This window comes from Patagioenas fasciata, chromosome 2 (genome assembly GCF_037038585.1).
Source record: "Patagioenas fasciata isolate bPatFas1 chromosome 2, bPatFas1.hap1, whole genome shotgun sequence".
NCBI lineage: Eukaryota > Metazoa > Chordata > Aves > Columbiformes > Columbidae > Patagioenas > Patagioenas fasciata.
In genome coordinates, this window is record NC_092521.1 from 13,746,971 (window position 1) to 13,770,013 (window position 23,043).

The window sequence follows — 23,043 nt, forward strand, 5'->3', positions numbered from 1 at the left end:
ACTAAGGACAGGGGATTGAGATCCTCCTCGTGCCAAAGGTCTGTTGTAATGTGAGAAGTTGTCAGGTGAACAGTGGGGATGAACTGATCAAGGTTGGCCGAAGAGAAGACCATCAGACAGTCTCATGGTCATCACAGCTTTCCTTATGTAGTGAGAGTGGTAGTCCTCACCCTCCCTGCAGAAATACCAATGTGAACAAGATCAACAGCCATTTAACCGTGTATGTTGAGTTCCCTTTGGTTTCCCATGGATAAATGCCATCCTCCTGAAGGAAGTCTTTTGATGCAGTCGTAAGTAGAACAGAGATAGGAAGAAAAACTCTCCTAACTAGATTTTAATCCCAGGACATGCAAGGTCAAGCTTGACTGCTCCTCTGAACCAGTTAGAAATAAAGGTGTGGGGCTTGGTTTTTGTGTTGTGGTGGTTGTTGTTTTCCACAGAATGCTAAGTTTATATGAAAGGCTTTGCTGCAGTTATTTTTTTCAAAGGGTATTAAGCTCAAATTGTCCACAAGAAAAGTGTGGTGGAGGGGAGCTTTAGCTTGGAAAGCTGTTTTGGTTTTGTTTGTTTGTTTTTCTGAGAGTTACTTCTTGGTGCAGAAGTGGTTCAAGGCTTACCTGCCATTAGTTTCACTGCTATCAAGTCAGAAGAGTTACAGTCCAAACTTGCCTAAATGAAGGAGAATTTCCTTCTTAGCTCAGCGTACATAGTTCAGATAAATATGTTCCTATTTCCGTCTTTCCCCAGGAATTTTCATCTGGCAAAACTGAATGTTTCAATGGGCACTGTTTAAGATCAATGAAAAAAAACATGTCGTCCTGTTCAGACTCTAGCTTTGACAAAAGCATGGGAATATTAAGTGAAAATGTCAATCGAAGACACTTTACCAGGTATTGCATTTTCAGATGTCCAATCGCTGTTCAATTTGTAGAATTAAAAATTGGAAGCATGTACAGTTAGTCACATCATCATAAATCTACAGCTAAAAATCCTCAGAGGAATATGATTGTGTTCATGTCAGTGCCAGTATCCTAGAACTAGAATTACTCTTCATATGTCATCGAAAAAGTGAGACTGATTGTATGGGGATATAGCGGAAGATTTGGCGAGGAGGTTAGTTAAATGTAAATACGCTCAAGTGACTTGCACCTGTCTGTAGAAAAAGCACACACATCACACTAATTGTCTTACTGACCTTGTGTGCTTGATGAGTAGAAGCTCTGTGTTAGATAACACAGGCCTGGGAGAAACTCTGGGCACCTTATCACTGTGTCTGAGATTCCTGCTTTGTTGTGAGAAAGAGCGGGAGGCTGCGCCTGCCTGAAGCCTTGAAATACAGGTGAGCTCAACAGGCCCAGCGATCTTCCAGCAGGGCTGAACTGACCAGCGCCTGCGTCCCCGTTTGTGTCATCTCTGCCTGGGAGCTTAGGTGTGGCTTCGGAGATCCCCCAGTAGAGAGGTAACTAAAATAAAACTTGCTCTTTGCAAATGCATCCGTGGCCTCTGGCTCTTCTTGCGATGTGCCTGCGTATGTGCACACACTGATGCAGTTCAATCGCAAGAGAAAAGGATCGATATACTTTATTGATATAAAACAGTGAGTTAAGAAAGTTCAGTGGTAAATGTGACAGTAGTTTAATGAGATTTAATGGCAAGGTACACTTGATTATTTAGTGCATAGAGGATGGGGGCAGACAAAAGTGTTAGGGAGTCATGAGGTTCAGAGAGGAGCCCCTTGCATTCCAAACTTCTTCTCAGAGAGGAATCTGAGTATGGCTGGATCCAGACTTGGTCAATGGTTTATGTCTAAAGGATAATATATGTGCAATCAATCCTTTGTATCGCTTAGCTAAGATTACCAAGTTTCAGAGCACTTATTCCCAGTTCGCTTACCAAGTATCTGATGCGGTAAAGATTCTCTCAACCTCAAGGAGTCACCTGAAGAGACATCCCTACCCAAGTCCTCTTTGCATGCAGCCCGCTGCCCTGCAGGAGAGCTCAGCGAGCCCTGGGCTGCCCGCTATGTATGGAGTAAGGTGATTGAATTATAGTTATATACCAGCAAGACATCTGGGTCACTGCACCAGCCAGCCCTTGGCGACTGTGATGCCATCCATCGCCCTAAAATCCAGGTTCAGTGGGGTGCAGTGACCACCCCAGGTCGTTAATGCTTAAGCGTGGGGTGGGGGAGCACACTGCCACATCTCAGGGAAAGTCTTCTGATTGTATAAAAAACACTCATCTTTTCCTAACTCCTCTGAGATCTCTCCTCAGCTTTGGGTACTGAGATGTTATGTGCACTATTGAGCCTTCAAGATTAGCAGGTTGGGAAATGTGTGTCTTTATGGAGCTGTCTGCGTATGGTATACAGCAGACTTGAGATCTGAATACTCTCTGTGGTCCACAGGCTTTTATTTACATGACGTGGAACAGAGGATTATAAACTTGGTCAGGTTCCCTGGTCTTAATATGGAATAATACAATACAATACTTCTATAGAATTATTCTAATGCAATAATTCCTTTCTCCCTTCTCTTCTCCGTCCTTGTTCTTAATGTAGGGAGTTGGCAAAGCTGAAATCAGATGAAAAAAACGAGTATAAAGAAGGTAAGTAGTGGTAACTCTGTAGGGTTCCTTTTTAGCCTCGTTTGGTCACTCCGTCTGTTTAACTTGGCCCCCAAAACTTCTAAATTCATCCACCAGAACCTGCTGAGGTTGTGAGAATAGATATCTCAAAGACGGTGAATCTTCTTGGAGTTTTATGAAAAGAAGTAGGTGCAAATAGGAGGATATGCTGTTAATTTCTTTCAGGCTTCGGGACAATACAGCAGGAATTCCAGCCTGCTGTTAGGCACTAGACCATCTGTTCCTTAGCTCAGGTTTCTTCATGACATGGAATGTACAGGACAGACATTCATTGAAAATAGGAGGAAATACTGCAATGTTACAATACATGTGAGTCAAAAAGTAATTCAGTCATGAGATGCACGTAGTCACTGACATGGGGAAGGTGTCACTGAAGTGCAGCGATTTACTTTGCAGTTGAATTGCCGTGCTGAGTACACAAGCGGGCTTGGTGCTGAGGGGCCGCTTGTGGGCAGCTGACAAAATTGTTATTTCCAGGCAGTGCCCTGCCAGCCCAGGCTGAACGCGGGAAGGGGCCTGAAATACACTTTGTGTGTAGTAATCCAGGTTCTAATTGTGCACAACTTTCTCATTGACCTCTCTTAACTGTTGAGATGTTGGTGCGGGTAATGAACCTGTGGCAAAGGATGCTGTGCGGTAAATACTGGGAAGATCTTTCTTTAAAGCAGACAAGCATACAGGTTTTTTGGTATTTGGAAGTTTATGTTGAATCATTTCTTATCTTCTAGAGCTTTTGTGTCGTGATGCAGAAATGAAAGTGATGCATGTTTGAACAGCAGAATAAAATGTGTATCTTAAGAAGAGACTTCACGCTTTAACAATTTTTTAAAAGCCTATTAGATAAAATTTTACATGAATGGAGTAAAAACACCTTAGAGGGAGGTATTTGTTGTTTTTCCAGAAAGAAGTAACTGGAAGAAACTTTTCTCCTGCATGGAGCGAAACTTGTGTGCTTGTTTTCATCAGATTGGCTTTCCAGTCTACTAAAAAGTTGCTCTATAAGTTGTGCTTCTAAGTAGGTAGTTTAAACAGAAGTGATTTCAGTTGAATGCTGTAGTCATGACAATAACTTCTAATTGAATATTTACAGAAAAAAATCAATCCACTGCAGATTTTTTTACATTTTCCTAGAGCAACTATGAAATAAAGGGAATAACGTTTTCTGTCTCAAAACATTTTATATATTAATGCATTTTAGTCACCAGAACACTGAAGACCAGAGTTGAAACAAAAGCTACGGAACAAGTCCATAAAGAAAATGGGGATTTGGAGGTCCGCCGAAGCTGCAGAATTCGACAAAGTCGTTACACCACTACAAATCAATCTGTTTTGTTTGACAAACTTATAACAAAGTAAGTGGGTTTTGGTTGCTTGTTTTTCTTCATCATCTTGCAAAGCTACTAAAGTGAGCCTTGTTAGCAAGCCTTTGTGCTCTGGCATAGTACTGGCTAGGGACTTTCTCCTTCTTTTGACAACAGAAGAAGGTATTGGGATTCCTGGCAGCAAGAGGTAAGTGCATTCAGTGGTCAGGCCAAGACTTCCCTACATGCCCCCCCCGCCACATTACATCCCGTGATAACTGCTGGGCTGCTGTGCCCTCCATAGTAGAATCCTCCCATTGTTAAATAGCTTAGAACTTTCAGGGTGCTCGTAGCAACCTTTGCCAACATTCTCTTTGGCGTCTTCCTCTGCCTGTACTGGTACGTTCTCTAGTTATGCTTAAGAGATTGACTTTTGTAAAGTGTGGGCCTTTGTACTTCACAGCCAAGCTGTTATAACCTGAGTTTTTTGGGAATAGGTGCTTGTGGCTGTTTAAGACTTCCAGGTCTGAGTGTGTGTGCGGGAGGATGTAGTTGGAAGGTGCTTTATGTGTAAAGAGTTTGGGCACTGCAAATGTTTAAATCAGTGTCTTTGTTTTGGGATTGCCAGTTGTGGAGAGATCTTCATACTAAAGCACCTTCTATGTATGGGCTGGGTAGGTTTTTGTGTTATCTTGTGAACCATTTGACTTGCCTTCTAAATCAGTTTTCTTAGGATCAGAACCACCTTCATTTTTAATAAACTTTTTCCTTTCATGCTCACAAAGATTTTTATGACTCTTAGTTGAGTTAAGACGCTGAGGAAAGTTGGGTTCAGCCAAAGTGTTTCTTTGGCCTAGTGTTTCTGCCTGTCTGTCCACGGCTTAGTTCTCTTCGTGAAGCCCAAATTGACATTGTTTTCTTCTGAAGGGTTTGTGAAGTGTAACAGCAGTGGGATGTGTTTTCCAGCATATATAGTCATGGAGAACCAACACAAGACTTAAATTCCGTTTAAGAGAAGAATAAGTGACCTGTTGTCTGAGGAAGGCTGTGAACTAAAGATGACTTAATGCTATCATGCACAGCAACCTAAGTGCTACTAAAAACTACCATAATTTCCTTCTGTTACCTTAGTATGGTCTTCAAAATCCTGGTTTTTGTATTAAAACAGATTTTTTTTTTTACTGTGTTCAGCAAGAGGGAAAAATAGACCTGAAAAGAGTGTATGTTTGCGAATCCTCAAATGCTTGTTCTTAAGTCTCTCTATAGAAAAGTAAATGTATGACCTGATTTTTAAGTCGTGTTAAAAAACCTTGCTAAGTGTCAATGACTCTTGCTTTGTGCATACTACATTAAAACATCATACGGATTATGCGTACTGTTTTAAATGGGATTTTTTTGTCCTTGCTTGTCTTTGCTCTTACTTGTCAACTTTTCATCTTAGTACTGCCGAAGCAGTCTTGCAGAAAATGGATGACATGGAGAAGATGCGTAGACGGCGGGTGATGGAAGACCTTGGGGTGTTTCACGATGCAGAAGAAGTAGATACTCATTTATTTGACAATTTTTGAATAAGTAGTGTATTTCACATAGGAAAATTATTTAGTTGCAATTTTAATTTAGCTGAAAGAACTTCTTCCAAAGAGTAGTGTAGTCTAAAATAGCATTTGGTTTTGCTGTCTAATTATAATATAGCATCGTACTGTTATGGTCATGCTAGAGATATGCTCTAGGGCTGGAGGAAATACCTTCTTCAGAAGACATGAAATAGCAGTGATATGCTGAAATATGTGTCTTACACAATGCTTTCTGAATTGCCTTATGATTTTTTAACAGACACTGTTTACTAACAGCTGTTTCAGAGCTTGGGTTTTCACTTCAAATCATACTAAAAACTGAATTCGTTGATGTCTGCTTTATCTGTGTGTGCTCTTGTGCCAGACTTGCCTGTGAGCTTAAGTCCTCTGTCCCTAGAGGAGCTTATGTTAAAATTATGTACAGCAATCATATTTCCTCTTCGTTTTGCTCCATTAAGTTTAGTTTTTCAACTGTCCTTTTGAATGACAGGCACTTCATTTTCTAAACATCTTCATAGCCTGCTTTCATAGCTTTCTGTTCAGATCTGAATCCTTTTTTTAAAATGAGACCAGAGTTTTCCATAGGACTTTGTATATAATGCCCATATGATTTTTTTTTTTGCCCTACTAGATATTGTTTTTCCCTGTGTTCTGCCACAATCTTAGATTACTAACCTGTGACTAATTGATATACTCTGCTTTGTGTCTGGATAAGTATTTAACTGTCACGTGTACTAAACTCTATTTTGGAGCAGAAATTCTGGTTACTAATCCCAAGTGCCAGAATTCTTTTCCTGTTTTCTCCCACTGTATCTAAATTTAATCTTTTATGTATATGGAGTACCTTGACAATGTTACTCTCTAGGCACCAAATATGCCCTTGTCAGGTTTTCTGCATATTTGTGACTGATTTTTCTTGCTTCTTTTAATTAGGAAAACCTCAATAGGCATTCCCGAGTAAAGAAAGAAATGCAAAGAATGGACAAAGAAATAGCTACTGATCAAGGTGACATTGTAGGTTAGTTCTGTTTTAAATTTTCTTTATTATGCTCTAGCCAAAAGCCTCATTTAAAACAATTGAGACGAGCTGAACTACTGGCTATATTTAATCTATTAAAAAAACCTCTAGATTAGTATTGACATTATAAGCCATTGACATTACAAGCCATAGTCAAAGACTCTAGGGCTGTACTGTAGTGAGCTCTGAACAGGTATTCAGGGAAAAAAAACAACAGGTGCTTTTCCAAAATACTTAGAAGATAAAAGGCAACAGGTGGCTGCAGGCAGGTGGGAATACAAAGAAATGGCTGGTATTACTGAGAATGAGAAAGAGCGATCTCACTACAGCAGGAGCGTGACAGTCTTCACGGTTTTGAGAATTTTCAGGAAATGGGGCAGGCTGCCAGATGTGTACGGAAAGCTCCTCCTGAGCGTGAAGAGCAGCTGGGGAGAAGATAGTGGTGTCCATTCTTGTGTTTAGCAGGTAGTCAGTGGAAGCTGCTGGCCGGGCCTGTAATTAGGAGCTGTCATCCCAGTACTCAGTGGGAAATAACATGAGGAATAAGGTTAAATCCTAAAAGGCGATATTAACTTTATGTTCGAAGTGAGGGGGGAAAACTTCAGGTTCTTAAGGAGAATGATAGTTGTGACTAAGGCAGTCAGACCAGTGATTCTAGTAGGAGCTTTCTGGTTGGAGCAGCGTGTGAGAGTGTACGTAAGGCCAGAAATGGATGTGGTGGTAAGCTGAGCCGATCAGCTTTAGGTTTTGTGGTAGATGTCCTCCACGTACCCTCACGGAGCTCTGAGAGACAGTGGCAGGAGTGCGGGTGCCCAAATAATAACCCTGTAGGGTTTATAATAACCTCCCAGGCCCATCAGGTCAGCTGTCCAGGTCACCTGTCGGACTAAGCAGTGACTGCCAGGCCTGGGACATGTTGTGGGATGTGAGGGAGAAGCAGTTCACACAGGACTTACTATGGGATCTTCAGGGCAGGAACCAAAGGCAGCACAATGGAGGGGTTTAGGTGAAACAGAGGGCTGATGAGAAATCACCCAGCAATTTCAGCAAGGACAGAACAATATCTACACATATACTCCTCTGTGTTTTGTAGTTTCTGGAATGTGTCCTGCATAAGGTAGTCTTAAGATTTTGTAGGTTTTCAGATCTATTGCATCATAAACGTGAAGGCAATAGTAAAACCGATCGGCATCTCTGCAGTGCCTTTTGAATTTAATGTAATTTGCAACAGTACTTAAAGAGTTCAATGTTATGTCAATGTGCAGTAATTTCATCAGAAGAAAGTGAAGAGAAGGAAGATGATGATGGTGAAGACACGCGAAGGCGTTATGACTTGCGACAGAGGAAAGCTGTTGAGCGCTATCAAGCTCCATTGGAAAGTAGGTTATATGCACAGTTTCTCTTGAGAACTCATTTCTTGCACATAAGTGAGATTTTTTTCTTTTAAATCAAAGAATATACACACACTCAAGTTGTATTTAAATTTCTTACTTTCACTCTGCAAGTAAATTTTATTGAATGTTTGTATCCTGTGCACGCTGGATTTCTTTGCCATTAAGCATATTTGTTGTTTTTTAGTTAAAAAGATATCCTATGTGTCATTGAAAGAACAGCAATTAAATAGACTTGATAATCTTACTCTTGTGGTTCCCAGTTCTCCTTAAAAGCAACTGTGTTCTTTCTCTTTTACTGTGCACTGATTTAGAAGAAAATCCGCTCCAAATCACTTAAAACTTCCCCTGGAATTAGAGATGGGTGAAACACATGACATTTTCTGCCTCTTTCACTGTCCCGCTTTCTCTTAAACTTGTTTGTAATGTTATTCTAAATTCTCTGCTTTCAACAGAACCAAAACAACACAAGACGTATTTTTCAGGCCGCACTTCTCCTGTCAGACAGGGATATTCATTCAGAAGTGCTCGGTCACAAGGCTTTTGCTTCAAAAAAACTAACAGGTTGGTGGATAGTTGGTGATATTATCATATTGATCAATAGTGCTGTCAGCCACATTACTGAATAATCCTTTCGAGGGTTTTTTGAATGGTGGTAATTACAGACTAATAGTATGATTATGACAGTGGTAGTCTGAGGGTACAAAGAAAACAAATACCGAGGGGGGGACAACACCTTTTAGTAGCCATTAGATTTTTAGAAGTGCAATCCTTGTGGTCACTGACAAGGTCATTATGGAGGCTGTGACTGAGATCGTGTAACTGAAATGATTTTGTTGAAGCATTGAAGTCAGAATCTCCCTCTGAAAATCTTAGACAATTTAGTCTTGAAGGATACCAATTACGTTCTTAAAACTGGAAATAATTAAGTTAGAGGGAGAGCCTGTATGGAAGTTAGAGTGGATTTTTCTTTTAATCACTCAAAACTAATTTGGGTTTCTCTTTAGAATCAGTTAATGTTTCTGTAGGAAACTATCCTTAAACAAGAAAAACTCTAAATGCGACTTTGAATTGCAATAGTAATGAGAAAGGGTTCTGGATCCTGTAAGCAGTTAGAGCATGGAGAATGCTGTCTCTCGCTAGATATGAGTGATAGATAATGCTAAATGAAACTTGATTTGTGTGTGTGAGAAAGAACTTGGGCAAAATGACTAATTTTTAATTAAACCTCTTTGCAAAATAGTTAAACCATTTACCTAACTAAGAAAAGTTAAATTTTGCTGTCACAAGGAAGCTCATGTAATGTGCTTTGAAATCAGATGCATAGGGAGTACAATGATCTGGAAACTCCATAGACCTTAACTAAATTCTGAGGTAGAATTCACTTAAATTTTTATATTACTTAGTGTATACCTCGATTTTTTACTTGTTTTTTTGCAGACGGAGACACGCAGTCCACAACAGTGATTCCACATCCTCTTCCTCATTGTCCTCGTCTGATGAAGACGAGCATTCTGAGCCGCATAGGAAGCACAGCCGTAACAGAGACTTGAGCAGGTTAATGGAATTGGAGAATGGGGAGGGAGAAATCTACTTGGGAGGAGTTTGCATGTGCCTAACCATGAATTGTTATCCTCTTCATCTTGTACAGTGTCTAAATAGTGGCAATGTTTAATCATATCTGTTGGTACTGATGACTGTATCATAATAAAAGCAGAAATCTGGCTGCATCTTAAGTTACAAAGTGACTTTCTCTTTCCCCTTAATTTACATCAGGTGTCTTCCCCTGAACTTCCGGAAAGATGATTTAAAAGGAATTCACAAGGATCGAATGAAAATAGGAGCGAGTCTGGCTGATGTTGATCCAATGCAAATAGATAGCTCAGTAAGTACTTTTAGCGTCAGTGAGATGTTCCCAGTGTGTATGAAAGCTTTCAATGACATGCCGTCTACAACTGCCTTGGTTTACAGTTTTCTCTCAGCAATTTGAAAATTACTCAGAACATTTCCTTTGTGCTGACATACAATTTCTGGCGGAACCTTATTGAGGTTGCAGCTTTCTTTAACGTATAACATGTGTTCTGTTGAATTTATCTTTAGGTACGCTTTGATGGTGTGGGTGGCCTTTCTGATCACATCTCAGCTTTAAAAGAGATGGTTGTTTTTCCATTGCTTTACCCAGAATTCTTTGAGAGATTCAAAATTCAGCCTCCAAGGTAACAGACGTTGTTTAAAACTATAAATTCTCATTCACTCATTTTCAGGAGAATATTCAATGGAGCTATCAATATGTTTCTGTGCTTCAAAATCTTCAGCAGTGTTGATGGTAGGCTGTAGTAATAAGTAATTTCTTAAAAATGGATAGAATCCAGAGTATATGTGGGTTCAAAGATTTACTCTGTGGCAAGAATATACTTTAAAAGGTGGGGTTAAGGTGGTTTTGGTTTGAGTTTTATGTACAAGTCACCCTGATTAGTTTATAAGCACAAAGGAATAATAAACTGGTAGTCAAGTGTGATTTGTTGCTTGGAAGTGCAGTTGTATCTCCCACCAACTGTTTTTTCAAGTGCTCAAGTATCCATTTTACAATTGGTAAGACTTGCAACTAGAACCTTGCAGTGTTTGTTGTGCTTGGGCTAAAATACGAATCTGTCCACTTCTTACATAGCTAAATTAGTTATGTGTTATGGAATGAAATTATTAGAGATTTAATTGTTAGCTTTCTGTTTGCTTGGTCAGCAAAACTCAATCATGATATACTGAAATATAACCTTAACTTCTTTACTTTTGGTTACTTTAAAAGTATAACGAATAATGGAGAGAGGCAGTCTTTCAGTGTTTTGCTTCTTTATTCATTGAAATTCCTTCTGAAACATCAGCATATTGGCTTCTCTGGTTGATGGCTACATATTTATCTGGAAATGCAGGATACCTTCCCAGCTTTAGGCTTCCTCCTCATCATCAGCCATGGATGGTCTGGGAGACCAAATACAATTACTTAAAGCTTTTTAGGGAGAATGAAATGCCTTACTACCAAATCTTGCTTTACATGAGGCCCAGCATGAATATGCCGTGTATCACTGAAGGATGAGCTGATGGTTCAGCAGTCAGCCCAGTCTCAGAGTCTGCGCTGAAGTTTGTTCTCATTTGAGTCCGCTGTGCTGTAACCACCCTCTCTGCATTTGTCAGAAGTTTTGGAAGTGTCCTTCTGGGGCGCTACGATCTTTTCTCAAAGCTTTGTCCATCTGCATTATCCTCTTTATGCATTTCATTTACTGCCTTGTTGAATTGTGATAGGAACACAATCTTCCATCTGTTTTGATATTTCTCACCCTTCAGCTCTTTCCACTGTTCAGTACATAGGAAGTGTTTTGGTTAGGAGAGAAGAGTTTTATATGTTAGGGATGGGGATTGTAATAGAGACTTTTTGTGATGTTTTTACTTCTGAGATTTATTTATTTTGTAATTGCAGGGGCTGTCTATTCTATGGTCCACCAGGAACTGGAAAGACACTGGTTGCTCGTGCACTTGCTAATGAATGTAGCCAAGGTGACAGGAAAATAGCCTTTTTTATGAGAAAAGGTGCTGACTGCCTGAGTAAATGGGTGGGAGAAGCTGAACGACAACTTCGTTTATTATTTGATCAGGTGAGGTTGAAATGTGCGGTGTGTTCTGTCTGAGTTGTACCTCATTTTGTGTTATCAGTATTTCTAAGGAGAACTCACTCTTTTTGTGTTTGTCACTTCCTTCCATGGAAATTGAATTGTCAGTGTCTGTTTTGGTTTTTTTAATCTTGAGATATATTGGGAAAGATTAAGAAAAGAAATGAGAGACCCTCACAGACCAACCCCCCTGCTGCCCCCACCTCAAAAGAAAGTCAAAATCAGCCACCAGAGAGGTTGCAGGAGGCAAAAGATGGTGGCTTAAGGTCAGAGGGAAACAGATGCTGGCTGAAAGCAAGGTCATTTAAATTCCTAACAGAAGCTTGCTTCCAGAACCTGTAATTGAATTAAGTCCCGGCTCGGTTCTCAGTGGCTGCCAAGTAGCCCCAAGAACGTGTGGTATGAGTTGTTTCCTGTCACCCAGCCTCGGTGGGTTCGCATAGGCTGCTGTCTTCTGTTACACGTGCCAATTCCTCCATTAGCTCAATTAGTGGAGATCCCTGATGCTGCTCTGAAAAATCTCGTTCCAGTGACTTTCCAACCATAACGTTTTTCATGCATTTTCTCTTTAAAATAGTGCTGGTTTACTTATGTCAATATTCCCATATTTTCATTCCAGGCCTACCAGATGCGACCTTCAATTATTTTCTTTGATGAGATAGATGGTCTTGCCCCTGTGCGGTCCAGCAAACAAGACCAAATTCATAGGTAGTACATTTTTTGTATCTACATAGAAGCTGCTTGATCTTTGTGAAAAGAAGACCACAACCTATTTATGTGACACAGTCATGTATCCCGAAAACTAGTAATCCAATGCTACTAAATTTCAGGTAATCTTTAAGCAATAACTGAAAACGATGCACTAAGCTTGATAACAGCACGAGGCCAGAGTTACCTTATTTATTTTTTGATGTCTTCAAATGATTCTTTCACTACTCAGTATCTCATCAATTAAAAGCTTGTCCTTTTTGAGTGACCCCTGGGGAAGGTTGTGTGGGACGTAACCGAATTTACTAAACTAGCGAATGAAAATTATATTTTTCTGTTAGCTCCATTGTATCAACACTTCTGGCACTTATGGATGGCTTAGACAGCAGAGGAGAGATTGTGGTAATCGGAGCCACCAACAGACTGGATTCCATAGATCCCGCTTTACGAAGACCCGGACGCTTTGATCGAGAGTTCCTCTTCAGCTTGCCAAATAAAGAGGTAGGTCAGAGCTGAAACTCGTCCTTAATGCTAACGTGGCAAAGTCCATATTTATAACAAAGCCGTGTAACAATGCAGCATCATGGAGCAGTTGAAGTGAAAACCTGTATTGTATAATAAAACTTGGACAAAAGAGGGATATCTGGAGAGGCTGTGTTGTACTGTGGAGGGCAGAGCTGGTACTGCATACATATGGTAAAGGTGATTTCAACAAGCACTTAGTTCCATAAATAGTTTTGGTTTCACTGTGACCAGCCAAGAAAATGGGAGGCTGCTGCTGGTCATTGATATATTTAAGAAAGAATGAATATATGAATTAGCTATAAATTGCTGCTATCTATCTCATCTTGAAAAAGGAAAGAAATGGTGTGTATGCAACAATTCCTTTTTTGCCAAGAAAAACTTTTATCAAGGCTGGTGCTGGAACGAATTAATGATGTTCGTTCCCAAAGCGGTTCGTGTTTGCTTACTTATTAAATCCACTTGAGCACTTCCACGATGAAGTGCTCTTGCTCTCAGTTCTTGGTTTATGAATGGAGAGTGGACATACCTGTGTCAGGTTGTTCCAGGCTGGGTATCCTGGGAGATACCTACAAGTGTTTTGGGATCTGTTGTTCTTACTGCTACTCACAGGGGATTGGCTGAACATGTGAAGTGCACTGCACAGGTGCAGTGCTTGGGAACCTTCTAGTTCAATGGCGGTAGGTAAGCAATGAAAAAATAGGTATATAGGAACCAAAAAATATCGGGGAAGGTACTGTGCAAAACTGGATCCCTGGTTTTGTGGTTTTTCTCTGGCTGTCAACTGACATTTCTTTTTCTCTTATTAGCACTTTTTTGGAAAAAGGATAAGACATTTATTGAAGGGTCGTAACAGTTCACTAAGCGGTATTTAACGCAAACATTGGTCTCCAGTTTTTACCCGCTTTCAGGAACAGGAGAGGAGGTGCCATCCAAGAGATAAAATAAGATTCCCTACTATGGAAGAATTCTAGAAATCTCCCATAATTAATCTATGTAGCAGGAAATACTTAAGTTACAGTCTTGCTAAGATCAGAGATGGAGAGAGGCAACATTTGACATTTTCTGGATCACTGACAGTAATTTGAGTAATTGTTCTTCTTTGTAGTAACTGTAGGAATTTGAAACATAGCACTAAGACTGTTTTTCTTACATGAACTGGCAGAAAAGCAAGTCTGATGAACTAATGACAATGTCACCATCAAATTTTGCTGATTTGAGAGTATTTTCTTGGTTTGCAGATGAGTTTTTCACTACATTTTTTTCTTCAGGATCCTTAGGTCTCATACTTAGGGAAACTTACTGTTTATGGAAGCTATACCTGTGTTTTATTTCACTGCAGGCCCCCAGGAAGAGCTCAAAGTAACAAATTGAGAATTATTAAATTTCCTGCTTGAAAAAGCAGAGAGTATATTAAATGAACTTTAAAGCAATTAGAAGATTAGCAGATAAGAAATGTATTTGTAGAAATGTGGGAGTTTTTTAGATTTTGTGTTGGTCTGGTTTGGTTTTTTTTAAGAGAAAACTTAGGACAAATTAAAAGGCAACCCTTTTGTTTCCAGGCTAGAAAAGAGATTTTGCAGATTCACACACGAGACTGGACCCCTAAGCCATTGGACGCGTTTCTTGAAGAGCTGGCCGAAAAATGTGTTGGTAGGTTTGAAAACAAAGTGAGTTAACTGCTTGTGACTGAGTCCTGAGGAATCTGAGCTTGCACCAGGCAGTACCTGAGCCCCTGTGCCGCGCCACAGTGCCAGGCGGTGAGGCAGCTGCCACGCCTTGGGCAAAACAAAGAACCGGTTAGATGCTTCTTTTCTTTTAACCTTCTTTCTGTCTCTCAGAACACTGAATGGAGTTTGGGCGTCTTCCTCAGGAGCAAGGTTTTGATTAGGAGGCTGCTTCCTAAGTGCAGCATATCAGCCTGTGAGCCACATAACAGAATTTCTCTGCAGTGCAGTAACTCTTTACATTCTCTCTGAACCTGTTTATTTTTGGCTGCACACAAAGTCTTTCAGCATCGCATTTTGGAAACCTTGGCCTTGACTTCCGTGTTGCCTGAGACTGATATAACATTTGATTCTTGTTTTGTTTATTAGGATACTGCGGTGCTGACATTAAATCCTTGTGCGCTGAAGCTGCCCTCTGTGCTTTGCGACGCCGCTATCCTCAGATATACAAGAGTAGAGAGAAACTGCTGTTAGATATCGCTTCTATTAAAATAACAGCAAAAGATTTTGTTATGGCTATGCAGAAGATTGTTCCGGCTTCACAGAGGGCTGTGGCTTCACCTGGGCGAGCACTATCACCTATTTCAAAGCCGCTGCTTGAAAACACACTAGCAAGAATTCTACAAGCCTTGCAGAGAGTATTTCCCCAGGCAGAGCTTGCACTAAAGAACGACCAACAGCAAGGTACAAAACTTACATCCACTTCTTTAAAATTCTGCCAAAGCAAAAACTTCTGATTTGTGCAGTCAACACAAAGCTTCTCAACTGTAATGACAGTAGAGCTTTATAATACGCATGTGCACACCTTTATTTCAGGAATATGGTGCATAGATTTTATTCTGGATTCTAAACTGCTAGGTGGGAGCTGTGAATGACTCGCAATATGCAGTAGAGAACTGTGCGTTCTCTACTAGAGCGCCCTGTTTCTGACAGCAGCTACCATATTTATAATTTGTAGAGATGGATCTAAGGTTTAATGTATGAGGCACTTCTTTCAAAACAAATGTTTAAAGGGGGGCAGAAAGGCATTTTTATATGAATGGTTCTAATTCCTGTCGGAAGAATGTCAGGACCATAATACAAGTTGTTTAAGCGAAGTACTGTTGTAACCATCATGATTTTTAACCAGTCCCTTAATTTAAATGTTTGTGGGTCCCACCGTACACCTGCATGTGAGATCAGAATGTTTTAGTAGTGTATACTCTGGGGCTCGCCTTCCATAGCATACGTGAGCTCAGGCTCCTGACTGGGTCAGGTTTAGTCTGTCAGCTGGTGAGAGCAAATAAATTGATAAACTCATTCCACTCCTGGTTAATGGAGAACTGTGGTTAGCTGTGACACTCATCCCTTGAGAATATGCTACCAATATTACTCCCAGTAGAGCCGGGAGATGTATTTGCATTGGTAAAACAGAGGCAGAAATCCAACAACAAAATAAAACCAGAGAGGTCAGGGGATTGGTAATTGTGTCCACCTTCCATTATCTCCTTCTTTGGTGATCTTTGAGGAGCCTTATTTAGGAGATGAGTTGGTCTGTACATTCCGACTCACTAGTCCCAGACAAATGGAGATTTGCGGCCATCACATTCACTTAATTCCCTCACTTCCAGTGGGGGAACCTGCTCCAGGAAGAAGCGGCCTTGTTGGGTTTTTCAGGTGTCTAGGAACTACAGAAGGTGTTCCCAATCATCTTGATTCTAAGGAAAACAAACTCCTGAGTTTTCACCGACAGAGCAATACACCTTGTGCAGGTCATGTGACTTAGGACAGCTCTGTGGAGACTTGTGCGATCTCCTTAGGTCTGTGGTCGGATGAACTCTTCAGAAAAGAGCATTCAGCACGTGCCCTCAGATCACAGAATCACAGATGAAGAAATACAAGACGTTTGTAGCACTGATTTAGAAGCTGTATTAATGCGAGAGCGAGACATGGGCTATTCAAGAACGTTAACAAACCTCTCTTGTCTTTCAGACAGTTCAAATCATATTTTAAGAAATTATGCGACTGACAGTGATGAGGAATCACCATCAATCTTTGAAGAAAAGTCAACACAGAAAACACCTGGTAGACAAAAGGAAAAATTCCTCAGTTTTAGCAGGTAAATGTCTCTCCCATTTATGTACATATATTGTACATATATATATATATGTATATATTTCAAGCCAGTAAAGCAAGATTAGTAGAAAATTAATAGAGAGTTCAAAGATGAAACCATTAGAATGACTGAATAAAATAGATATAAATCTTATATGTATTTCATGTACTGCTGTAATTTAGCCAGCCCACTTGTGTACGTCTTCAGAGCTCACGGGTTTCTGTGCCCATGTTATTGTTTTTTTATAGAAATGTTGTTCTTTTCTTCCCTTCCCCCTATGTCTAGTAACTATGGCAAATTTTTAGCTAAAGATCACAAGATGTAGAGATCTCACAGTTACTTAAACTCAAGACCTACTGAAAATTGGTGTGTACAGGCAGTGAAGAGCTCCAGACTGGTGTGTGCTGACAGAGAGTTGTTACCCTCCCCCAGATCAGGTTGCTGACCAGTTGTCGGGTGTGTGTTCAGCTGCACAGTCCCCGGTGTGATTTAAGAGCTCTTCCTTAACACAGCCAAACAAACAGCAAACATGCTGGGGACTGGCAGGATTTCTCAGGGGAGTTATGGTACAGGTTTGTGACACAGTGGGCCTTGACAGTCTGCCCCATCACAGACCACCTTATCGTTTGCTGGAATACAGAGAATATTTAGCAAAATCAGAAGTATAAGAAAACCTTTAACATTTGTGTGCCTGTTCATCACTGTGTTTCTAAACTTGTTTTCTTCTTACTGTTCTAGAAATGCTTATTGCCAGCCAACATCTTGCAGGCCACGGTTCTTACTAGTTGGAGAACCAGGATATGGGCAAACTTCTCATTTGGCACCTGCCGTAATACATGCCCTGGAGACGTTTCCAGTCTATACACTAGACTTATCTGTTTTGTTTGGTAGCATCACAACACCAGAAGAAACATGTGCACAGGTATCTTTTTTTAATCTCATAGCATTCATGAACTGTAGGTGAACCAGTAAAGTGAGCAAAATTCATTGTTACTGGAGGTGGCCTGGTTTGAATGTGCTGTTTTGTTCACTTCTGTCTGAAAATCCACATTTCTTCTAGACTGAATGATACTGAATAAGGCTGTTGTACATGGCCATATTTTCCCTTCAAATTTAACGGTGAGGATGTTGCTGGCAGCTTGCGAAGCTGGGAGGTGCTGCTAATAAGCCCCTTTTTATGGCCAGAAATCCTGCATCTCAGTGGGATCCAGGAAGTTGTTTTCATTGCATCTTAAGACTGTGCTCCCAGCAGATGGCTCTGCACCAGCCTGACTGCATGTCATGCACTTTTTGTAGCCTTCGTTTTTGTTATATTTGTAGGACAGTCAAGGTTTTGGGGAAAAGATGTTTTTCTTTTCTTAAAGATAGAGCTTCTACTGCTGCAGTATATACAGTAAAAGCATTAAAATTCATGGAACATTTACAATTGTACACTGATGTGGTTTTCTGAACTAGGAAAATTAAATATAAGCAGATTTAGTGCTATTTTCCTTTTAGGCAGGAAATCCATTTTGTTTGGCATCACTGTATTAAAATATTTTGACCTTTAGTAGCAGCATTGGAGCACTGTACAAGTAAGGACAGGCACATTACGTGACTGGATACTCATCTGTCACATAAGAGGAACAAGTCCTCTTTTTGTTATGTGATGGTTGCATCCACGGTCATATAACTACCATGTGCAGTCACTGCCTGGATAGACCACGTGCGCTTCCCACTTTGGGACAGGAACTCCCTGTGGCCGTTCAGGGCTTAAAAGTGGCCTATAAGAAAGGTGGGGACAGATTTTTTAGCAGGGCCTGTAGCAATAGGACAAGGGGTGATGCTTTTAAACTAAAAGAGGGGAGATTCAGGTTAGACACGAGGAAGAGATTTTTTACAATGAGGGTGGTGAAACACTGGCCCAGGTTGCCCGAAGAGATGGTAGATGCCCCATCCCTGGAGACATTCAAGGCCAGGCTGGACAGGGCTCTGAGCAATGGAATATGTCCCTGCTCATTGGGGGGGGTTGGATTAGATGCGCGTTGAAGGTCCCTTCCAACCCACACCATTCTATGAATATTGATAACCTGAAGGGGTGCTTGGAGAAATTTGTTGTGTGAAAGGGCTGTTGCCACTTCCTTCATGCAGTAGATGCATCTCCTGTGACTGAGGCTCCATCTGTAGGCAATGGCTTGTGGTCTTCCAGAGCCCGTAATCTGGTCTGATGGATCCTGCGGTAGCAATTGAGCTATGCTGGCAGGTGAAGACTGATCACTTTTTATAGAAAGTACTTGAAATTATTAATTGGAACCAGGCTTCTTCTACAGTGTCAGCCCTCATCTTGTCACATAGGTCTTTGTTCAGGCTGTGCTGCGGACTGACTTGGATATATGCCCGCTCCGAACTGAAACTGGTGTAGTCACAGTCCCGTAGCCATTTCCCTGGACTAGTGCAACTTGCTGAAGCGTTAGTCTTGTTTTTTCAGGCCACACCAGCACACCAGCTGAGTGGTGAGGCTCTTCTTGAGCTGTCTTACACCTAAGGAGTTTTGAAATCAGGCAGAGATTCAGGTCTGATTCTTTCTGTGTAGCAATGTATATTTGAGTCCAAGTGAAGATTTTACCTTATTGTTAAGGAGTTGTTCTTTTGTTGGTTCATTTTCATATTTTGGCTTACGTATGCCTCTTTTGTAAGATAGTTTGACTGATACGTAGTTAATTATTAGCCTGTTCTACACGGCTTAGTTTTGTTATCCAAACTTTAATTTTACCAGTTGATGCAAGAAGCTCAAAGAACAGCACCAAGCATCATTTATATCCCACATATCCATTTGTGGTGGGAGGCTGTTGGACCTACGTTGAAAGCTACTTTTACAACACTACTGCAGAACATTCCAACGTTTACTCCAGTTTTGCTACTTGCGACATCTGATGTGTGTCACGCAGATCTCCCTAAAGAGGTATTTCTGTCAATACTTTTACTTTTTTCTTCATTTTCTTGTTAATTTTCAAATCCTTTAAGAATTGTAGTACTGTGCAATGTTAAGGAAATTGATTCTGTTCTTAGTCAGACACCCTAACCAGGTCTCTTAAAATTTGCTGAGACTAAACAATGCTGAAAGCATTTTTCTAAAGTGTGTTGTGAGTCAAGTGATTAACTTGGACTCACCTTTCTCCCCTTCTCACACACTGATGCGCATTAGACAGATGTATAAATTTACTTCAGGCAATAATGCCAGTGACTTCAAGATGGTGAGGTGTGTACTTAGTCAAGAATACACGGTGCTTCAAGTGTAAATGAGAACAAGATAGTTCTACTGAAAACATTTTTACTGAAAAGGGAAAGATATTTTTACTTAAAAAATACGGTGGCCGCGCTATTAACGATGGAATGTAAATTCAAATTCTTTCATATAAAATTCCATTTCTTCATATAGGCTAAAGCTTTACAAATTAGAACGCTAAGTTCCAACTTCAGGGGCAAATGTCACCACTTTATCAGTGCATCTTATGGTCACTTCATTGAGCTTTAACGCTGGGACTGCCCCTTAGAAGAAGATATTTGGATTTGTCATTTTAACCTATGAAAATCTAACCTTTTAAGGCCAAGAAGATAACTTTTCACGGTTTGTCTTATCCAGACAAACGTTTTTCTTATCCACCGTTTGTCTTCTGGAATAGAATATGAATTTGTGCAGCCTTATATCTGACATATCTTTTCTCCCCATGCTTTAGATAAAAGAATTGTTTATTAATGGTGATGATGAAGTTTTCAAAGTCCAGTTGCCTAGTAGGGAAGAAAGAAGAATGTTTTTTGAGGACTTAATTTTAAATCAAGCTGCTAAACCTCCTGCGACAAAAAGCAACGCAGGTGAGGATATTCTACATATAAAACTTTGCTAACTGTAAGTTAATTGCTCTACAGGATTTGCTTTGGTGGCAATTTTCTATTAATATTGTTTTATATTCTTGTGTTTGAGTATCATGAACTGACTACAAGTTTCTGATCAATTTCAGCTTGGCAGACACTGGAAGTGCTGCCTGTAGCACCGCCGCCTAAGCCTCGACAGCTGACAGAGGAAGAAGTAAGAAAGCTGGAGGAGCAAGAGGAGAATACGTTGCGTGAACTCAGGATTTTCTTAAGGGATGTGACTCATAGACTTGCTGTTGACAAACGTTTCAGAGCATTTACAAAGCCTGTTGACCCAGAGGAGGTAAATTAGTGTTGATCTGTAATACCACTTTTGCTGGGTGTTTTCATAATTTCTCTGTGTTTGTATTTCTCAGTGTTTGTGTGCTCCTTATAAGAAGGTTTATCTTTGGGTTTTTGACCGCACTCTGATTTTTCAAGAAGCAGGAAGTGAATTTTGCTTTAACTTTTTCTGACTCCTTGAGGCTCTCAAATGTCTGATATTTGAGTATTCACTGAAAGCTCCGGGTTCCTTCTGAAACGTCTTTAGAATATTTCAGCTGGAAGGGACCTACAACGATCATCCAGTCCAACTGCCGGCTAGGCCAAATGCCAACACAGTTTGCTCATCAAAAGGCATTGATACATAAGGCATCTCACAGCACTGAAAAGCAGAAAGATCTCTTTATGGTTATAAACAGTATCTATAGGACTGTTTTAGTAAAACCTAAAGCTCTTTAATTGACTGTCAATAGTTTCTGTCAGAACAGGAGTAGAAGCAGCAGTTTTAAAAATAAATTTTAAGATTCTCTTCTCTATTTCATCTGGGTCTCCTCCGTACGAGATCAACTGTAAGGGCTCTGTGGTTTCTTCTTCCTGCCATACACTTCTTATGTCTCTTTTTCTCATTTAATTTATTCAGTTAGTTAGACTGTATACTTAGTCAGCTGCAGTTTTAATATAGCTTTGTGTTCCAGTATAAAGTCCTGTTCCCCTAAGCATCTACTGAGTTTTTCCCTTTACTTCTGGTTTCTAAGATGTGAATAATGTAAACAGAAATGTCCTCATCTAAAGGAGTCATTAGGCTCCTCTGGTGGTGTGAGTAAAGAAATCAGCACCTCTGGGTTTGCTTTATCTAACACTAAAGTAGAAGCCTAGGACAGATACTTCAAAGGTGCGATTCCTGCAGCCTTTTTCTTGCCACCAACGCCTAAGAGAATCTCGGGTGACTTTACTAAGGAAAGTTTCTTTGCTGTGATGTTCTGAAGCGAAGTGAAATGAATCCCACTCTGCCTGTTCCTTCCCTGCCCCACACACACCTCTGACCTCCCTGCTCTGCTTTTCCCTCTTCTGGTCTGTCTCTTCAAAGCCAGCTGAAATGGCCCTTCAGTTTTCAAGCAACTAACTGATTAATTTCCTCATTTGGATGTGTCATAAATACTGGGAATTTTAAGAGGTCTTATTTGACTTTATTAAAGTAATTAATTTTGGTATATACTGCGTTAAATCTCTTAACACGTACATTTCATTTGTAGGTACCCGATTATGACACGGTTATTAAACAGCCCATGGACCTGTCGGCAGTTCTCTCCAAGATTGACTCGCACCAGTACCAAACTGCAGGAGATTTTCTAAAAGACATCGATCTAATCTGTAACAATGCTTTAGAGTACAACCCAGATAAAGATCCCGGAGGTGAGGGTGTGTTTTTATCCCTGATTGCAAAAAAATTAAACGTATAAATTGGTAAATGTCATCTGTGGAGGGTAGACTCGGGATTACATCATTTTAAGCATGCACAGAGACCATTTCTTGCCAAGTTGTAAATGTTGTAGCGTGAAACTACTTGAGCATGAAATGGTGATAGAAGTGTTAATCAGTAACTAGTGCTTTTGCTTGAAAAATTAACTTCTATGTTGTTAGGCTGAAAATATGCACTGATAGAATCTTTGAGAACCTACCTTAAAAAGAGCTAAGTCTAAGCGATCCAAAGAAAGGATTTCATTGGCTGATAGAAAAGACTCAGTTCTGACTGTAAAATTTCAGATCGTCTGATTAGGCACAGAGCTTGCATGTTGAGAGACACTGCATACGCCATAGTGAGGGAAGAAATGGATGAAGATTTTGAACAATGCTGTGAAGAAATTCAAGAATCTCGCAAGAAAAGAGGTATGTTTTGTGACACTGAGGCTTTAAGACTTGTCTCAGTATTTCTAAGCAACAATGCAAGAAATTCTTCTTTGCTGTCTGTTTTTCATGGCAAGGTTGTAGCTCTTCAAAGTATGCTCCCTCTTACTACCATGTAATGCCAAAGGAGAGCTCTGTTCCTGCGTGTAAGAAAACAGACCCAAAGTGTAACGAAAAGATGAAGGTGCCAGCAGTGCCTGTGGATTGCAGTACACCCCGCTTGAACGGCAAGTTGCATTTTAGTTACACTTTCTTGGAGAAGGTGCTAAAGTCACTGATACCTTCTCTGCTCTTGTGACTTAACAGGTTTCTGGGATGCGT

The 23,043-nt window shown here is 40.3% G+C and overlaps 1 protein-coding gene across 7 annotated transcripts in view; it reads left to right on the forward strand.

Moving 5' to 3' along the window:
- Window positions 1-23,043, forward strand: part of LOC136098311 (ATPase family AAA domain-containing protein 2-like) — a 34,396-nt gene that overhangs the window by 3,745 nt on the left and 7,608 nt on the right. For 2 of the 7 annotated variants that reach the window (XM_071803813.1, XM_071803815.1), the window contains exons 3-26: window positions 748-890; window positions 1,370-1,459; window positions 2,561-2,607; window positions 3,845-3,998; window positions 5,389-5,485; window positions 6,455-6,539; window positions 7,805-7,918; window positions 8,386-8,494; window positions 9,371-9,487; window positions 9,707-9,815; window positions 10,031-10,146; window positions 11,403-11,577; window positions 12,212-12,300; window positions 12,642-12,801; window positions 14,385-14,475; window positions 14,919-15,233; window positions 16,521-16,647; window positions 17,383-17,566; window positions 19,400-19,585; window positions 20,361-20,496; window positions 20,643-20,839; window positions 22,071-22,230; window positions 22,582-22,704; window positions 22,800-22,949. In XM_071803813.1, coding sequence (XP_071659914.1) covers window positions 748-890; window positions 1,370-1,459; window positions 2,561-2,607; window positions 3,845-3,998; window positions 5,389-5,485; window positions 6,455-6,539; window positions 7,805-7,918; window positions 8,386-8,494; window positions 9,371-9,487; window positions 9,707-9,815; window positions 10,031-10,146; window positions 11,403-11,577; window positions 12,212-12,300; window positions 12,642-12,801; window positions 14,385-14,475; window positions 14,919-15,233; window positions 16,521-16,647; window positions 17,383-17,566; window positions 19,400-19,585; window positions 20,361-20,496; window positions 20,643-20,839; window positions 22,071-22,230; window positions 22,582-22,704; window positions 22,800-22,949 — 3,274 coding nt within the window. The remainder of the gene's footprint in view (window positions 1-747; window positions 891-1,369; window positions 1,460-2,560; window positions 2,608-3,844; window positions 3,999-5,388; window positions 5,486-6,454; window positions 6,540-7,804; window positions 7,919-8,385; window positions 8,495-9,370; window positions 9,488-9,706; window positions 9,816-10,030; window positions 10,147-11,402; window positions 11,578-12,211; window positions 12,301-12,641; window positions 12,802-14,384; window positions 14,476-14,918; window positions 15,234-16,520; window positions 16,648-17,382; window positions 17,567-19,399; window positions 19,586-20,360; window positions 20,497-20,642; window positions 20,840-22,070; window positions 22,231-22,581; window positions 22,705-22,799; window positions 22,950-23,043) is intronic. The other 5 variants (XM_071803814.1, XM_071803818.1, XM_071803816.1 and 2 more) reach the window with 5 other exon arrangements.